Source organism: Lathamus discolor, chromosome Z (genome assembly GCF_037157495.1).
Source record: "Lathamus discolor isolate bLatDis1 chromosome Z, bLatDis1.hap1, whole genome shotgun sequence".
Taxonomy (NCBI): domain Eukaryota; kingdom Metazoa; phylum Chordata; class Aves; order Psittaciformes; family Psittacidae; genus Lathamus; species Lathamus discolor.
In genome coordinates, this window is record NC_088909.1 from 87,781,663 (window position 1) to 87,793,230 (window position 11,568).

Sequence of the window (11,568 nt, forward strand, 5' to 3'; positions counted from 1 at the left end):
AAACCACACACCCCCCCACACCAACCCCCCCCCCCAAAAAAAAAAAAAAAAAAAGTAAATCTCTGGAGTTGTTTCTATTTCGTTACATCAAACATAAATTCCACAACGCATAATAACATGCTTCACTGCTCCGCAGGAAGAGGCAGGATTAGCTTTGGCTGATGTCCCCTCCGATTCAGAGGACTCTTCTTACAAAACAACACATTCATCTGAGATTGGAGATTTCTGGTATGGGAGGTTTGAGGAAGCATCCGTACCACCAGGGCTCATAGCCTGCCAGAAACTAGACACAGGGTGCAACTGTGAGTCCAAGCTCCTGCATGCCAGGAAAGAACAATGGGGACGGCAGGGACACACCAAGCCTTAGCCTTTGAGCATTAGCATGGAAAATGGCAAATAAAGGAGCAAACATCCTAAACAAATTCCTCTGAACTTTCTGCTACCAGCTGCAGGGCAAGCAGGATTTCCAGCAAACACAGAACTGGCTGGGAGGGTCAGGGCTGTTAGTGAGATGTACAGTGAGATTTTCAGCTTGTCATTCAGATAAATTGTTTGCTTTTGTATTTTACAAAATTAGGAAGAAAAGAGCCCAGTGGAATGAGATCCACAGAGAAGCATCCTGGCAGCAGGCAAATACAGCAGCAGGGCACTGCTGCCATGGCCTCTCTGTGCCTGCCAGCCCCAGCAGCCCACCTGAGGGGGTTAGGGAAAGATGCCAAAGAGAGTGAGCTCTGTGCTGGATTTTAAGCTTCACTCCAGCCACATTGACTGCTCCCCTCTCCCAGCTACCAGCAGTGATGAGCACAATGGCTCAGGTGAAACCGCAGGGAGACATCAGCTCCAGCTACCTGTACAGCCATGACCTTTGTGCAGTTTTTCAGAGCCAAAGGTCCTGATTTTCTGTGTGTCCTTGGCACCACAGAAGCCCAGATGTCTCCATTTTCCCAGGTGTCAAGCTTAATGCTCTCCAGATGGCACCTTGATTGCTTGAAGCTTCACTGATCAAGTCACTGGGATAGATTGGCTCCATCATGAGTATTTGCCAAGCCCAGTCTATTTTCATCATACTTTTCTCTACTAGGTGGTGAAGAAAGAATCACAGAATGATATAATGGTTCAGACTGGAAAGGGCCTTAAAGATCATCTCATTCCACCCACCTGCCACAGGCAGGGCCACCTTCCACTAGACTAGGCTGGTCAAAGCCCCCTCCAACCTGGGCTTGAACACTGTCAGGGATGGCACAGCCACAGCTTCTCTGAGCAACCTGTGCCAGGGCCTCACAACCCTCACAGTGAAGAATTTCTTCCTAATCTAAATCTGCCCTCTTCCAGTTCAAAGCCATTCATTTAATCCTATCACTACGTGTCCAAAAAGTCCCTCTCCAGATTTCTTGTAAACCGTCTTTAGGTACTGGAAGGCTGCTGTAAGGTGTCCCTGAAGCCTTCTCTTTTCCAGGCAGAAGGTGCTCCAGCCCTCTGAGCATCCTCATGACTCTTCTCTCAACTCACCCCAGTTTCACATCCCTCTTGTACTGGGTGCTCCAGAATGGCACACAGTACTGCAGGTGAGCAGTGCTCATGAGAGGTCTCATGAGAGCAGAGTAGAGGGGCAGGATCACCTCCTTCCACCTGCTGGTCACGCTGCTTTTGATGCAGCCCAGGATATGGTTGGCTTTCTGGGCTGCAGGTGTGCACTGCTGGGTCATGTTGAGCTTCTCGACGGACCGAAGAGCACCACTTACTTAAGCCTGCTGAGAACAAAGCTGTCAAGCTAATAACTCAGCCAATTAAGAAAGAGAAAGACAAAGAAACAAGGTCAAGTTGAGCTGTCTGTCTGGAACTAGTGCTCAGCGCTGTCCCAGGCAGCAAGGACCGGAGCCCCTGTCCTGCTGGCACAGGATCCCTCCCTGCCTGCAGCTGCCACACACATGCCCATCTTAAGGATAGTTAGAAATACTGTCCCCCTCAAGAAAACTGATCATTACCTGTAGTATAAACACAAGAGGAAAAGAGTTAATTTTTAGATTGAACTGCTGCTTTTTAGCTTTACTGTTTCTACTGAGAGAAGCATGTGGCAGCATTATGATCCTTTTTGCAGCAATGTAGGAACAGATCTTAGAATCATAGAATCATTTGGGTTGGAGAAGACCTTCGAGTCCAGCTATAAACCTGACACTGTCAAGTACACTATTGCCACCAGTCCCCTCAGCAGAACCCTGCTTTTCAGTTGCTTCACGAGTACTTGTGACTTTTGAGTTCTTGTGACTTTTGTAAGCAATGTATCAAACTCTTTTCAACTCAGACTTGCCACTGCATTTGCCTTTGTTGAGATGCTGGATTCTCATCTGCCCTTTTCTTGTTCTACCTCCCCTTTCACACTGAACTGGCCTGTACCTAGTAGGGACATTTCACTCTACATGAGCATAAAAGCCAATTTCCCACAGTTCTCATTTTTAAAAACTCTGTTCTGCCCCCCAAAAAGTGTCAGTGCACAGTAATTTGACTATATTTAAAGCAGGGAAATTCCTCTTTCACTCCGAAACCACAGTTTTGCTCACACTGAATCCGGGACATTCAACAAACATTTCTTTTCCTTATGACCTGCCTTCCAGTTGACTTGCCCAGCCCGTGTGACCTTGGCTGCTCAGTCTTGCTTTCCTTGAGGGAAGACAGCACCGGATCACCCGTTTCAGCAACGCGCCTCCCTCCGTAATGGCCTGTGGTTTGTACCTTCTGATTTTCACAGTGCTCACCGGCCTGAGCTGCGGAGCACCCAGCGCTGCTGAGAAGACGTGTGTGGAGGTGAGTGGGAGCCGCCGGACCCCCCGAGATGCAGGAGCTGTGTACGATCTCTGGTGCATGGCTGCCTGCCGGCGTTAGGCTGTTTTCACTTCCCAGGGGGTTTCTCTCGGGGGGATCTGAGGGCCTTCATCACAAAAATAATATGTGCTGAGGGACGTCGGTCACTGCTCTCCTCCTCACACCTGCACATCTGTGCAACCTCATGCTCCCTCCTGCTGCTGCCAGGGACTTTGGGAGCCCAGCACCACACTTCACCTCTCAGGGATGTCTAAGGGTGATACAGTTTCACAGGGGTGTTTAGTGGCTATTAGAGCTAGGCAGAGGACAGATACAAGGATTTTGCCTCTTGTGCTGCATTCTCCATACAGGAATTTGTACACAGTGGTGAGTGATGGTGTGTCTATTTGCCATTTGGTCAATGTGCAATACCACACGAGGGTGGTGAGAAAGTACCAGGATTTTTCCAGGGCATGAGAACAGGCTGACACGTTAATGTTTTGGTTTTTTTTTTTTTTTTTTTTCTATGTTGGAGACAAGGAGAAAAAAATGGCAAGGATTTTGATGTATGGAAGAGGCACTGTGGAGACCCATCCCTTTGCAGTGCACATTCGGGGCCAATAGCAAATTCCTTACTGAATTAAATGTACAAATCCCCAAGTGCTCAGAGTTGCACAGTGCAATACCTTAGGGGATGATTGCTCCTCAGCTCCCTATGAGGGCCACTACATGTCCTGAGGCGTATGGCAAGAGCTCACTTACTCACTGCTTTATTTGAATTGTAAAACATAGGGACTGTTCTCATTTACAGTGACAGCTATATGCTTTTTATCTGCCTAAACCATGCACCACAGCAGTCAGCTCCATGAGCTCTTATTTATCAGTAATAAAACCACTAGCTTTTCTAAGTCTGTATATTGCTATTTATTTCTGTAGTTACCAGCACCATACTATTTCAGTTGTTCTGGGCTGGACCTGACACATAGAATCACATTCCACAGGTTGCAAGGGATCTCTGGAAATCACCTAGTCCAAGCTTCCTGCCAAGGCAGGGCCACCTAGAGCAGGTTACACAGGAAAGCATACAGGTGGGTTTTGAATGTCCTCAGAGAAGGATACTCCACAACCTCCCTGGGCAGCCTGTTCCAGTGCTCTGCCACCCTCAATGTAAAGAAGTTCCTCCTTGTGTTGAGGTGAAACTTCTTGTGGTTTAGTTTTCAGCCCCTCTGCTATGGCCACATGCTGTCACAGCAGGTACTGGGCTGGTTTTCTGTCCCCAGGTCATGCCAAGCACCCTCTCATAGGGGCTCAGATGTGAGCAGACCTGGCTTGTCCCTCCCTGCAAATGCAATCCTGGGGTCTGAGCTCCAGCAGTGACACGGGTGGGCCAAGGGGCCACACTCCCCCCGCAGTGGGGCATTTCATTGTGAAAGTCCCTTTCCACTTCCTCCCGGCTTCAAAGTGCTGCTACCGCATCCCTCTGCTCTGCCCGCCAGGCTGCTCTGCCTCCAGCAGCACAGGGACATGGCACTTCCCCAGCACCCTCCAGCTACACCATTTGTGCTTCAGAGGAAAAGAAGAAAGTGCTCACCCTATACAGCTTGTGGCTTGCAAGAAAAACTGTTGCTTGCAAGAAATACCCCCTCCAGCAAGGACGTTGCACGCAGTCAGTGCCCACCTGTTTCACCTAAGCCACAGGCATGGTTTACTCTCAGTCCCATGTGAACAGAAAGACGTGAACTCCATGCACTGCTCCCCAGGGTCCACATGCACCTCCACAAAACCCCAGAGGGCCACAGCACGCACACCTGCACGGTTTCCTGATCAACACAGACTCCACACTCCAGTGCACTTCTCTCCAGACAACCCGCTGCCCCGTGTGCTTGCCTTATTCCAGCTAACAGAAATAGCTTTGAGTCAAAACAGCCAGACTGGACAGCTGTCTGCAATACGTGCATGTCCTCTCCTACAAGCAGAACATCTCTGAGCTTTCTGGCAGGATACTGCCATAGCCGCAGCTCCTGCACAGCCACAGGGACCCTGCCCATCACAGGCCACCCCCTTTCCCTCTGGGAGCAGGGCTGGGTGAGGAGGAGGCTAATGCCAACCTTATGAAGTTCAACCATGCCAACTGCAAGGTCCTACACCTGGGTCGGAGCAATCCCAGGCACAGCTACAGGTTGGGCAGAGAAGAGATTCAGAGCGGCCCCGCGGAGAAGGACTTGGGGGTGTTGGTCGATGAGAAAATGAACATGAGCCAGCTGCAGTGTGCGCTCGCAGCCCAGAAAGCCAACCGTATCCTGGGCTGCATCAAAAGGAGCGTGACCAGCAGGTCGAAGGAGGTGATCCTGCCCCTCTACTCTGCTCTTGTGAGACCTCACCTGGAGTATTGTGTGCAGTTCTGGTGTCCTCAACATAAAAAGGACATGGAACTGCTGGAACAAGTCCAGAGGAGGGCCACGAGGATGATCAGGGGACTGGAGCACCTCCCGTATGAAGACAGGCTGAGGAAGTTGGGGCTGTTCAGCCTGGAGAAGAGAAGGCTGCATGGAGACCTTATAGCAGCCTTCCAGTATCTGAAGGGGGCCTATAGGGATGCTGGGGAGGGACTCTTCGTCAGGGTCTGTAGTGACAGGACAAGGGGTAACGGGTTAAAACTTAAACAGGGGAAGTTTAGATTGAATATAAGGAGGAAGTTATTTCCTGTTAGGGTGGTGAGGCACTGGAATGAGTTCCCCAAGGAGGTTGTGAGTGCTCCATCCCTGGCAGTGTTCAAGGCCAGGTTGGATGAAGCCTTGGGTGACATGGTTTAGTGTGAGGTGTCCCTGCCTATGGCAGGGGCGTTGGAACTAGATCATCTTGAGGTCCTTTCCAACCCTAACTGTTCTATGATTCTATGATGCTGGCTGTGCCCACACTACCATCACAGGTTGGCAGGGGATGAGAGTGATGCTCTGAGCATTTCCATTGCCTTGAGCAGCGCAGCAGGCTACGTCAGGGTGGCTCTTCCCTCTGTGCTTGACTGACCTTCATGCAGGCACCAGGCAAAGGCAGGTCAGACACATTTAATGGTTGTCCCTTGTATCCACAGAGTGGACCTCTCTATAGAATAGATTGATTTATTTGCAGTTAAGCTGAAAAGCCTTCATAGAAATTCTAAAGACTATCTTTGTCTAGCCTGAGCTAAGCCTTCCCACTGTCTTCGTACTGCAGGCTGTAACTGCAGTTCAGATCCAATTAATTTGGACATTTTCCTTCCAGAAACATTTCCAATCCTGCTCTTTTTTTACGTCCTCTCCGCAAGGTTTTCTCAAGACTTCTCTTAGACTAAACTTTGTTACCAGATTCATGAAATTCAGAATTTAAAAGTCCCTTGCAGGGATTCTTCCTTTCGGATAATTCATACAGAAAAGTAAACAGTCCTCACATTTGCTGACTTTGATAGTAAACTACTACAGATGAGACACGCTTCAAGTTCGTACAAGACAGATTCAAGGCATTTGTTTTAAAAACACTCCACAAACCCCAGGGCCGTGCATTACAAGCCTGTGCTGAGGCTCCACAGGGCTCCAGCTGCCACGTTTTTAAATAATTCAAAATTGTGATTGGTTTTGGTGTTTGGTTTGGGTTTTCCTCAGTGCCATATTTTCCATTTACATCTGCAGTGCATACTTCTTGCAATTTCACTACTAATTTTCACAGATTGCAGTAAATAAAAGCTACAACTGTGAAGGCTTAGGACTGAGGAAGGTTCCTGAAGGACTGCCTGTCACAACAGAAATCCTTGACTTCAGCTTCAACGTGCTCCCTTCCCTCGAGAATTCAACATTCTCTGAGCTGAAGTCTCTTCTCCTCTTGGACTTAACAAGGTATACCAATTCCTATGCCAACCTTTTTATTCCCTTTTCTATATAAAGATATGGTTCCCTAAAACTTAGAGAAAGACAAGTTTGGTCCTTGGAAATGCCCAGCATTTCCTGTTTTCCTGGAAGTCAGGAAAACAGATTTTCGTTTTACTAAGCTGGATGCTAAAAACCTCATGTCACCCTGACTTTCATAGATGCTTCTTCACATCCATCATTTCAGGGTCAGATTTTTCATCTCACCGGGACCCCATATTTAAATGTGAGCTTACAAGTACCAGGCAAGCAGTACTGGAAAAAAAAGAAACTTTTATCCTGGTGAAGGCGACTCCCAGGAGTTTTTACAGCTATGAAGTGCAGTTTGGGCTATCATATATATGGGGACAGCTTTACAAGACAGGCCACTGATGCTGGTTTGTGTTGTTTTCTCAAGGTGTCAGATAAACTGGGTGTATGACGGTGCCTTTCACAGCAACAGGCAGCTGAAGACACTTGTGCTGACTGGAAACCTGCTCATGTTTCTGTCTGACACAGCTTTTGTTGGCCCACAGTCCCTGAAGCAGCTTGTTTTAACACAGACAGGAATAACCAGTATGTCCTTTATTCCGATGACGAATCTGGAGGGCTTAGATACACTCATCTTGGGCAATAACCACATCTCCTCGCTGCAGCTTCCTCCTAACTTCCCTACTCAAAACCTCAAATACCTTGACTTTCAAATGAACAACATAAAAACAATCACAGCAGCAGATGTCTCTCTTCTGCAGAAGACCAGCAATATAACTCTCATCTTCAAAGGCAATGACATTACATATATTGAACCTGGAGCTTTCCAGTTCCATTTCTGCAGTTTGGACTTTGGGGGCTGTGCTGACATCCCTGGAATCCTGGCGGGGCTACAGAACTCCACAGGTCAGACCCTTTGGCTGGGAACATTTCACGGTATGGAAAAGGAGCCCTTCATAACCCCAGATGTTTTACAAGGCCTCTGTAGTCTCTCTGTCAAGGATCTCTATCTGCAGCTACGGCACTTCAAGAACCTGAACGCAGACATGTTTCACTGCTTGACCAGGCTCCGCAAGCTGGATCTAACTCAAACCCACATCAACACGTTGCCTGCTGGCATCAGAGGCATGAGCTCACTAGAAGAGTTAGTTCTGAACGCAAACTCCTTTAAGCATCTCTGCAACATCAACTCTGCCTCCTTCCCCTCCCTTATCCACCTCCACATCAAGGGGAACTTGGAGCTCCTGCAGCTGGGCTCTGGCTGTTTGGAGAAACTGGCAAAGCTTCAGCATCTTGATTTAAGTAAGAGTTATATCGAAAGCTTTGACTGCTGCAAGGAAGCGCTGAGTGGTTTGAGCAGTCTTCGGCAACTGAATCTGAGCCACAACATCAAGCTGCACCTCCACGATGTGTTCGTGAAAGACAGTGCTAGCCTGGAGCTGCTGGACCTTGCTTCCACTCCTCTTCACATCAACACTTCACAGGGCCCTTTCCGAAATTTGCACCTCTTGCAAGTGCTGAATCTTTCCTCCTCCCACATTAATACTAGCATCCAGCATCTCTTTCAAGGCCTGGAAAGACTCATATTCTTGGACCTTAGTCAAAATAACTTTGAGTTGGGGATCGTGCAAAACAACAAACTGTTCCAAGAGCTGCCCAATTTAGAGGTGCTAATTTTATCCTCCTGTGAACTGACAGCAATAGGTAACCAAGCATTTCACAGTCTCAGGAAGTTACAGCATGTTGATCTGAGCCACAATAAACTTGCTGCATTCAGCACAGATGCATTTTCAAGTCTCAAGAATATCTATCTCAATTTTGCACACAACAGAATCCATATCGTACCATATGACAAGCTAGCACCCCTAGCTGGCCACTGTGTAATCAATTTAAGTTACAACCCTCTGAACTGTACCTGCTCCAATATTGATTTAATCACCTGGTACAAGCAGAATCTGGATAAAATTGAGGACCCTAAAGAAACGAGATGCTCTGAACCCAAATGGCAGTCTGGGGCTCAGCTGGCCACTGTCTCACTCTCCTGTGGGATCACCACAGGAGGAATCATTGCAGTTGTCCTGGCTATTTTATTCTGTGCTGTCATCTTCCTTTGGGGTGCTCGCTATTTCAAGAGAAATTACCAGAAAATATAAGTGTATGATGGAGACACAAAAAAGCTCTACAGCAACTGTATGAAGATGAAAGGCAGCTTACTGGTTTTGTGACATGTATTTTCTCAACTTTTGTAATACACTGTCCATCTGTATTATAAATTCTAGAAAAATAATGAAAGAATTATTGAGAGCTGGAAAAATAAACTATGACCTAAGCCTTGAACATGAGTAACTTGTCTGACAGAGGAATCCCAGTTCAGCTCAGTGTTAGCCCGGCGCCCCAGCCACTACAGTTAATGCATTTGTAAAAGGAAGATCCAATGACTAAAAAAAGAAAACCAAACTCCCACCACCACTCCCACAGACAAAAGCCAAACCTAAACCAACCAAACCCCTACCTCTATCAAATGCCCTTGAAAACCAGTGCTGTTTAAGAGGTGGGTCTGTTAAAAGGAAAAACATCTTTCTCTGAAGAACAGGCACAACATTCATAATCACTTAATATCCACTCCTGTAAGACTGGTAGAGCCTGTATCATTATGAGGGAAAAATGGGCAGCCCTTCAACCAGGGTACTCAGATTAGGGAGCCTGTAAAGTATTTTTGATCCTTAGCTCCCAGATGTTAAACCTCAGCCCATCTCTCACCAGGGACAGGCCCTGCTCCTGCATGATTTCCTAGACTCCATAGTAAGCAGGGGCCAGCAGCGATTTCATCTCTAACCATGAAATTTGTAGATTTGGTCAAGAATCCATGGGTGCTTGGCACTATGCTTTGCTTGCACAGGGCAAAAAACCAGCACCAACAGCTATGAGGCTTTCCTGTGCCAGCCTGAACTGTTTCCTCTGGAAGCAGTCCAGGAGAGAAAACTAGAGACTGCAAAGGGGGGTGGTGCAGTGGGAGCAGCAACCTCATCCCACCAGTGCTCCTGGTGCTGACAGCTATCCCACGTTGCATGCATCCCTGGAGAGAAATTGGAGTCTCTTTGCTCCAATGGGATATGCGACAGCTAGACAGAAAGACAGACTTATTATTTACATTTACTGAACAATCAAATCCCTTTTTCTGACATTGTATGTGAATAAACCCAGTGGCAAGACAGAATATGTGCATTTGACCAAGGGTGTGCCTGCTCATCTGCCTTGTGTTACCATAGCATGATTTATGGCACTACTGCTTTAATAACAGGCTAACCCTCATGTATAGACACAACCTTCTCAGACAGCATGACCCTTCTGTCTCCACAACAAAGGATGCATCATGTGGAGACTTGCCTTGCCATGGCAAAGCTCTCCAGTGTGTCACCAAGATGCAGAAGGTGCACCCTCTCTCAGCACTTCCCATGCAGGACTCCACATTCAGCTTCTGCCCCAAAGGCATTTCCTCAACATTTTCCTCCCTAACATGCTGATGAGCTAAGATTTCCAAGATCCCTGCTGGACTAGAAAGCTTTTGCTCATTTCTGAAGATACGGCTGCCAAAATCCCTGCTTGGTCTTTTCAAGGAAGAAATACCTCTCTTACTTGAAAAGCTGCTAATACTGTCTGATAGCAGATCAGACTAACACAACAGGATTCTTGCAGCTTTCAGATGCTTTCACATCATGTATGTTGGCTACCCTACCCCACAGCTTCTCCTCCTCCTGCCTTTATAGCCATATGCTGCCCAAGAGCATGCAGGGGGAGATTGATGCTTCTTCTCCAGTTGCCTATAAGCACTCCTGGATTAGGGGTACCAAGATGTTGTCTCTCCTCACAACTCTTCAACTGCTGATCCCTGTATTCCCTGTTTCTGCAGCCGCTGACATGCTCCGCACATAAACCTCCTCCTGAGCCCATCTGTAGGAGCTGTGCTCCCACTGCCCAGCCACAGAACACCAAAGCTGTGAGGGCTGCCTGTGCAGGATGTGCTCTTCAGCAAGGACTGCTCTAAAGGAGAGAATGTCACCCAGCAAACCATGCTGTCTGAGGAGAGGAATCCCGGGATTGTCCTTGGGAACAAGTCAGCTCAGGGCTCAACACACGTTTTCCCCTCCCACAGCAAATCCAACTAGTTAAATGAGCAACCTCTGATAACTGTGTTATTTAACAATCCAGCATGAATGCCAGTTGTGAGAGACTGACCTGAAATCAGACTCCACTGTCCATTGTCTCACAGATTGGTACAAGAAGCTGAGATGGAATTCCACCTATCTTTTGTCCCAGAGATTGGTGGGAGGAGTTAAGACTCCAATATCCACTGCCTGAGAGTTGAGTGGGAAAGAGCTAAGACTCATCCATCTATTACCTCAAGGACTGGTGTGAGGAATTGCTGCCCATTATCCCAAGAATTGCTGCAGACACCAGTGTGTGTGCAGACATGTGCAGTTGAAAAGCTGGCTGCAAGGCCAGCAAAACTGGTCCACCAGAAACATGTAATATGTGACATTAAGAACAGAGGTACTCCCCCTAACCCATTATAAAGGGGGAAAAGGTAATCACAAAAGGAGTCATTGCCATAAGGATGACTCCAGGAAGACACCTCTGTGAGGACACTCTTCACCAATGACTACTATGGACGCTGAGGGACACTCTTCGTGAGACACCACCACGAGGGCAACTCCATCAGGACACTTTCAGGGGTACCTTCAAGGGGACAACTCCAGAAGGACACCTCCATGAGGACACCCCCTCCAATGACTACGACGGACTCCTGGAAGACACTGCGCCAATATTGACTATAAACCCGGGAGAACTCCCACCACCGGAGATGACGACAGCAGATCCCTGGGACCCTGCTGGATCCACA

General features: G+C 47.8%; 1 protein-coding gene across 1 annotated transcript; it reads left to right on the forward strand.

The window, feature by feature from the left end:
* The first annotated feature begins 2,551 nt into the window (after positions 1 to 2,551).
* CD180 (CD180 molecule) lies at positions 2,552 to 9,005 on the forward strand. The gene is made up of 3 exons (XM_065663377.1): positions 2,552 to 2,802; positions 6,502 to 6,668; positions 7,096 to 9,005. The coding sequence occupies exons 1-3, from the start codon at positions 2,713 to 2,715 to the stop codon at positions 8,819 to 8,821; spliced, it is 1,983 nt and encodes a 660-aa protein (XP_065519449.1). The 5' UTR covers positions 2,552 to 2,712; the 3' UTR covers positions 8,822 to 9,005.
* Positions 9,006 to 11,568: the final 2,563 nt, after the last annotated feature.

Coding starts and splice junctions, on each gene's coding strand:
- CD180 (XM_065663377.1), top strand. CDS start 2,713: ATGGCCTGTGGTTTGTACCTTCTGATTTTCACAGTGCTCACCGGCCTG. Junction 2,803..6,501: donor CTGAGAAGACGTGTGTGGAG/GTGAGTGGGAGC, acceptor TAATTTTCACAG/ATTGCAGTAAATAAAAGCTA. Junction 6,669..7,095: donor CTCCTCTTGGACTTAACAAG/GTATACCAATTC, acceptor TGTTTTCTCAAG/GTGTCAGATAAACTGGGTGT.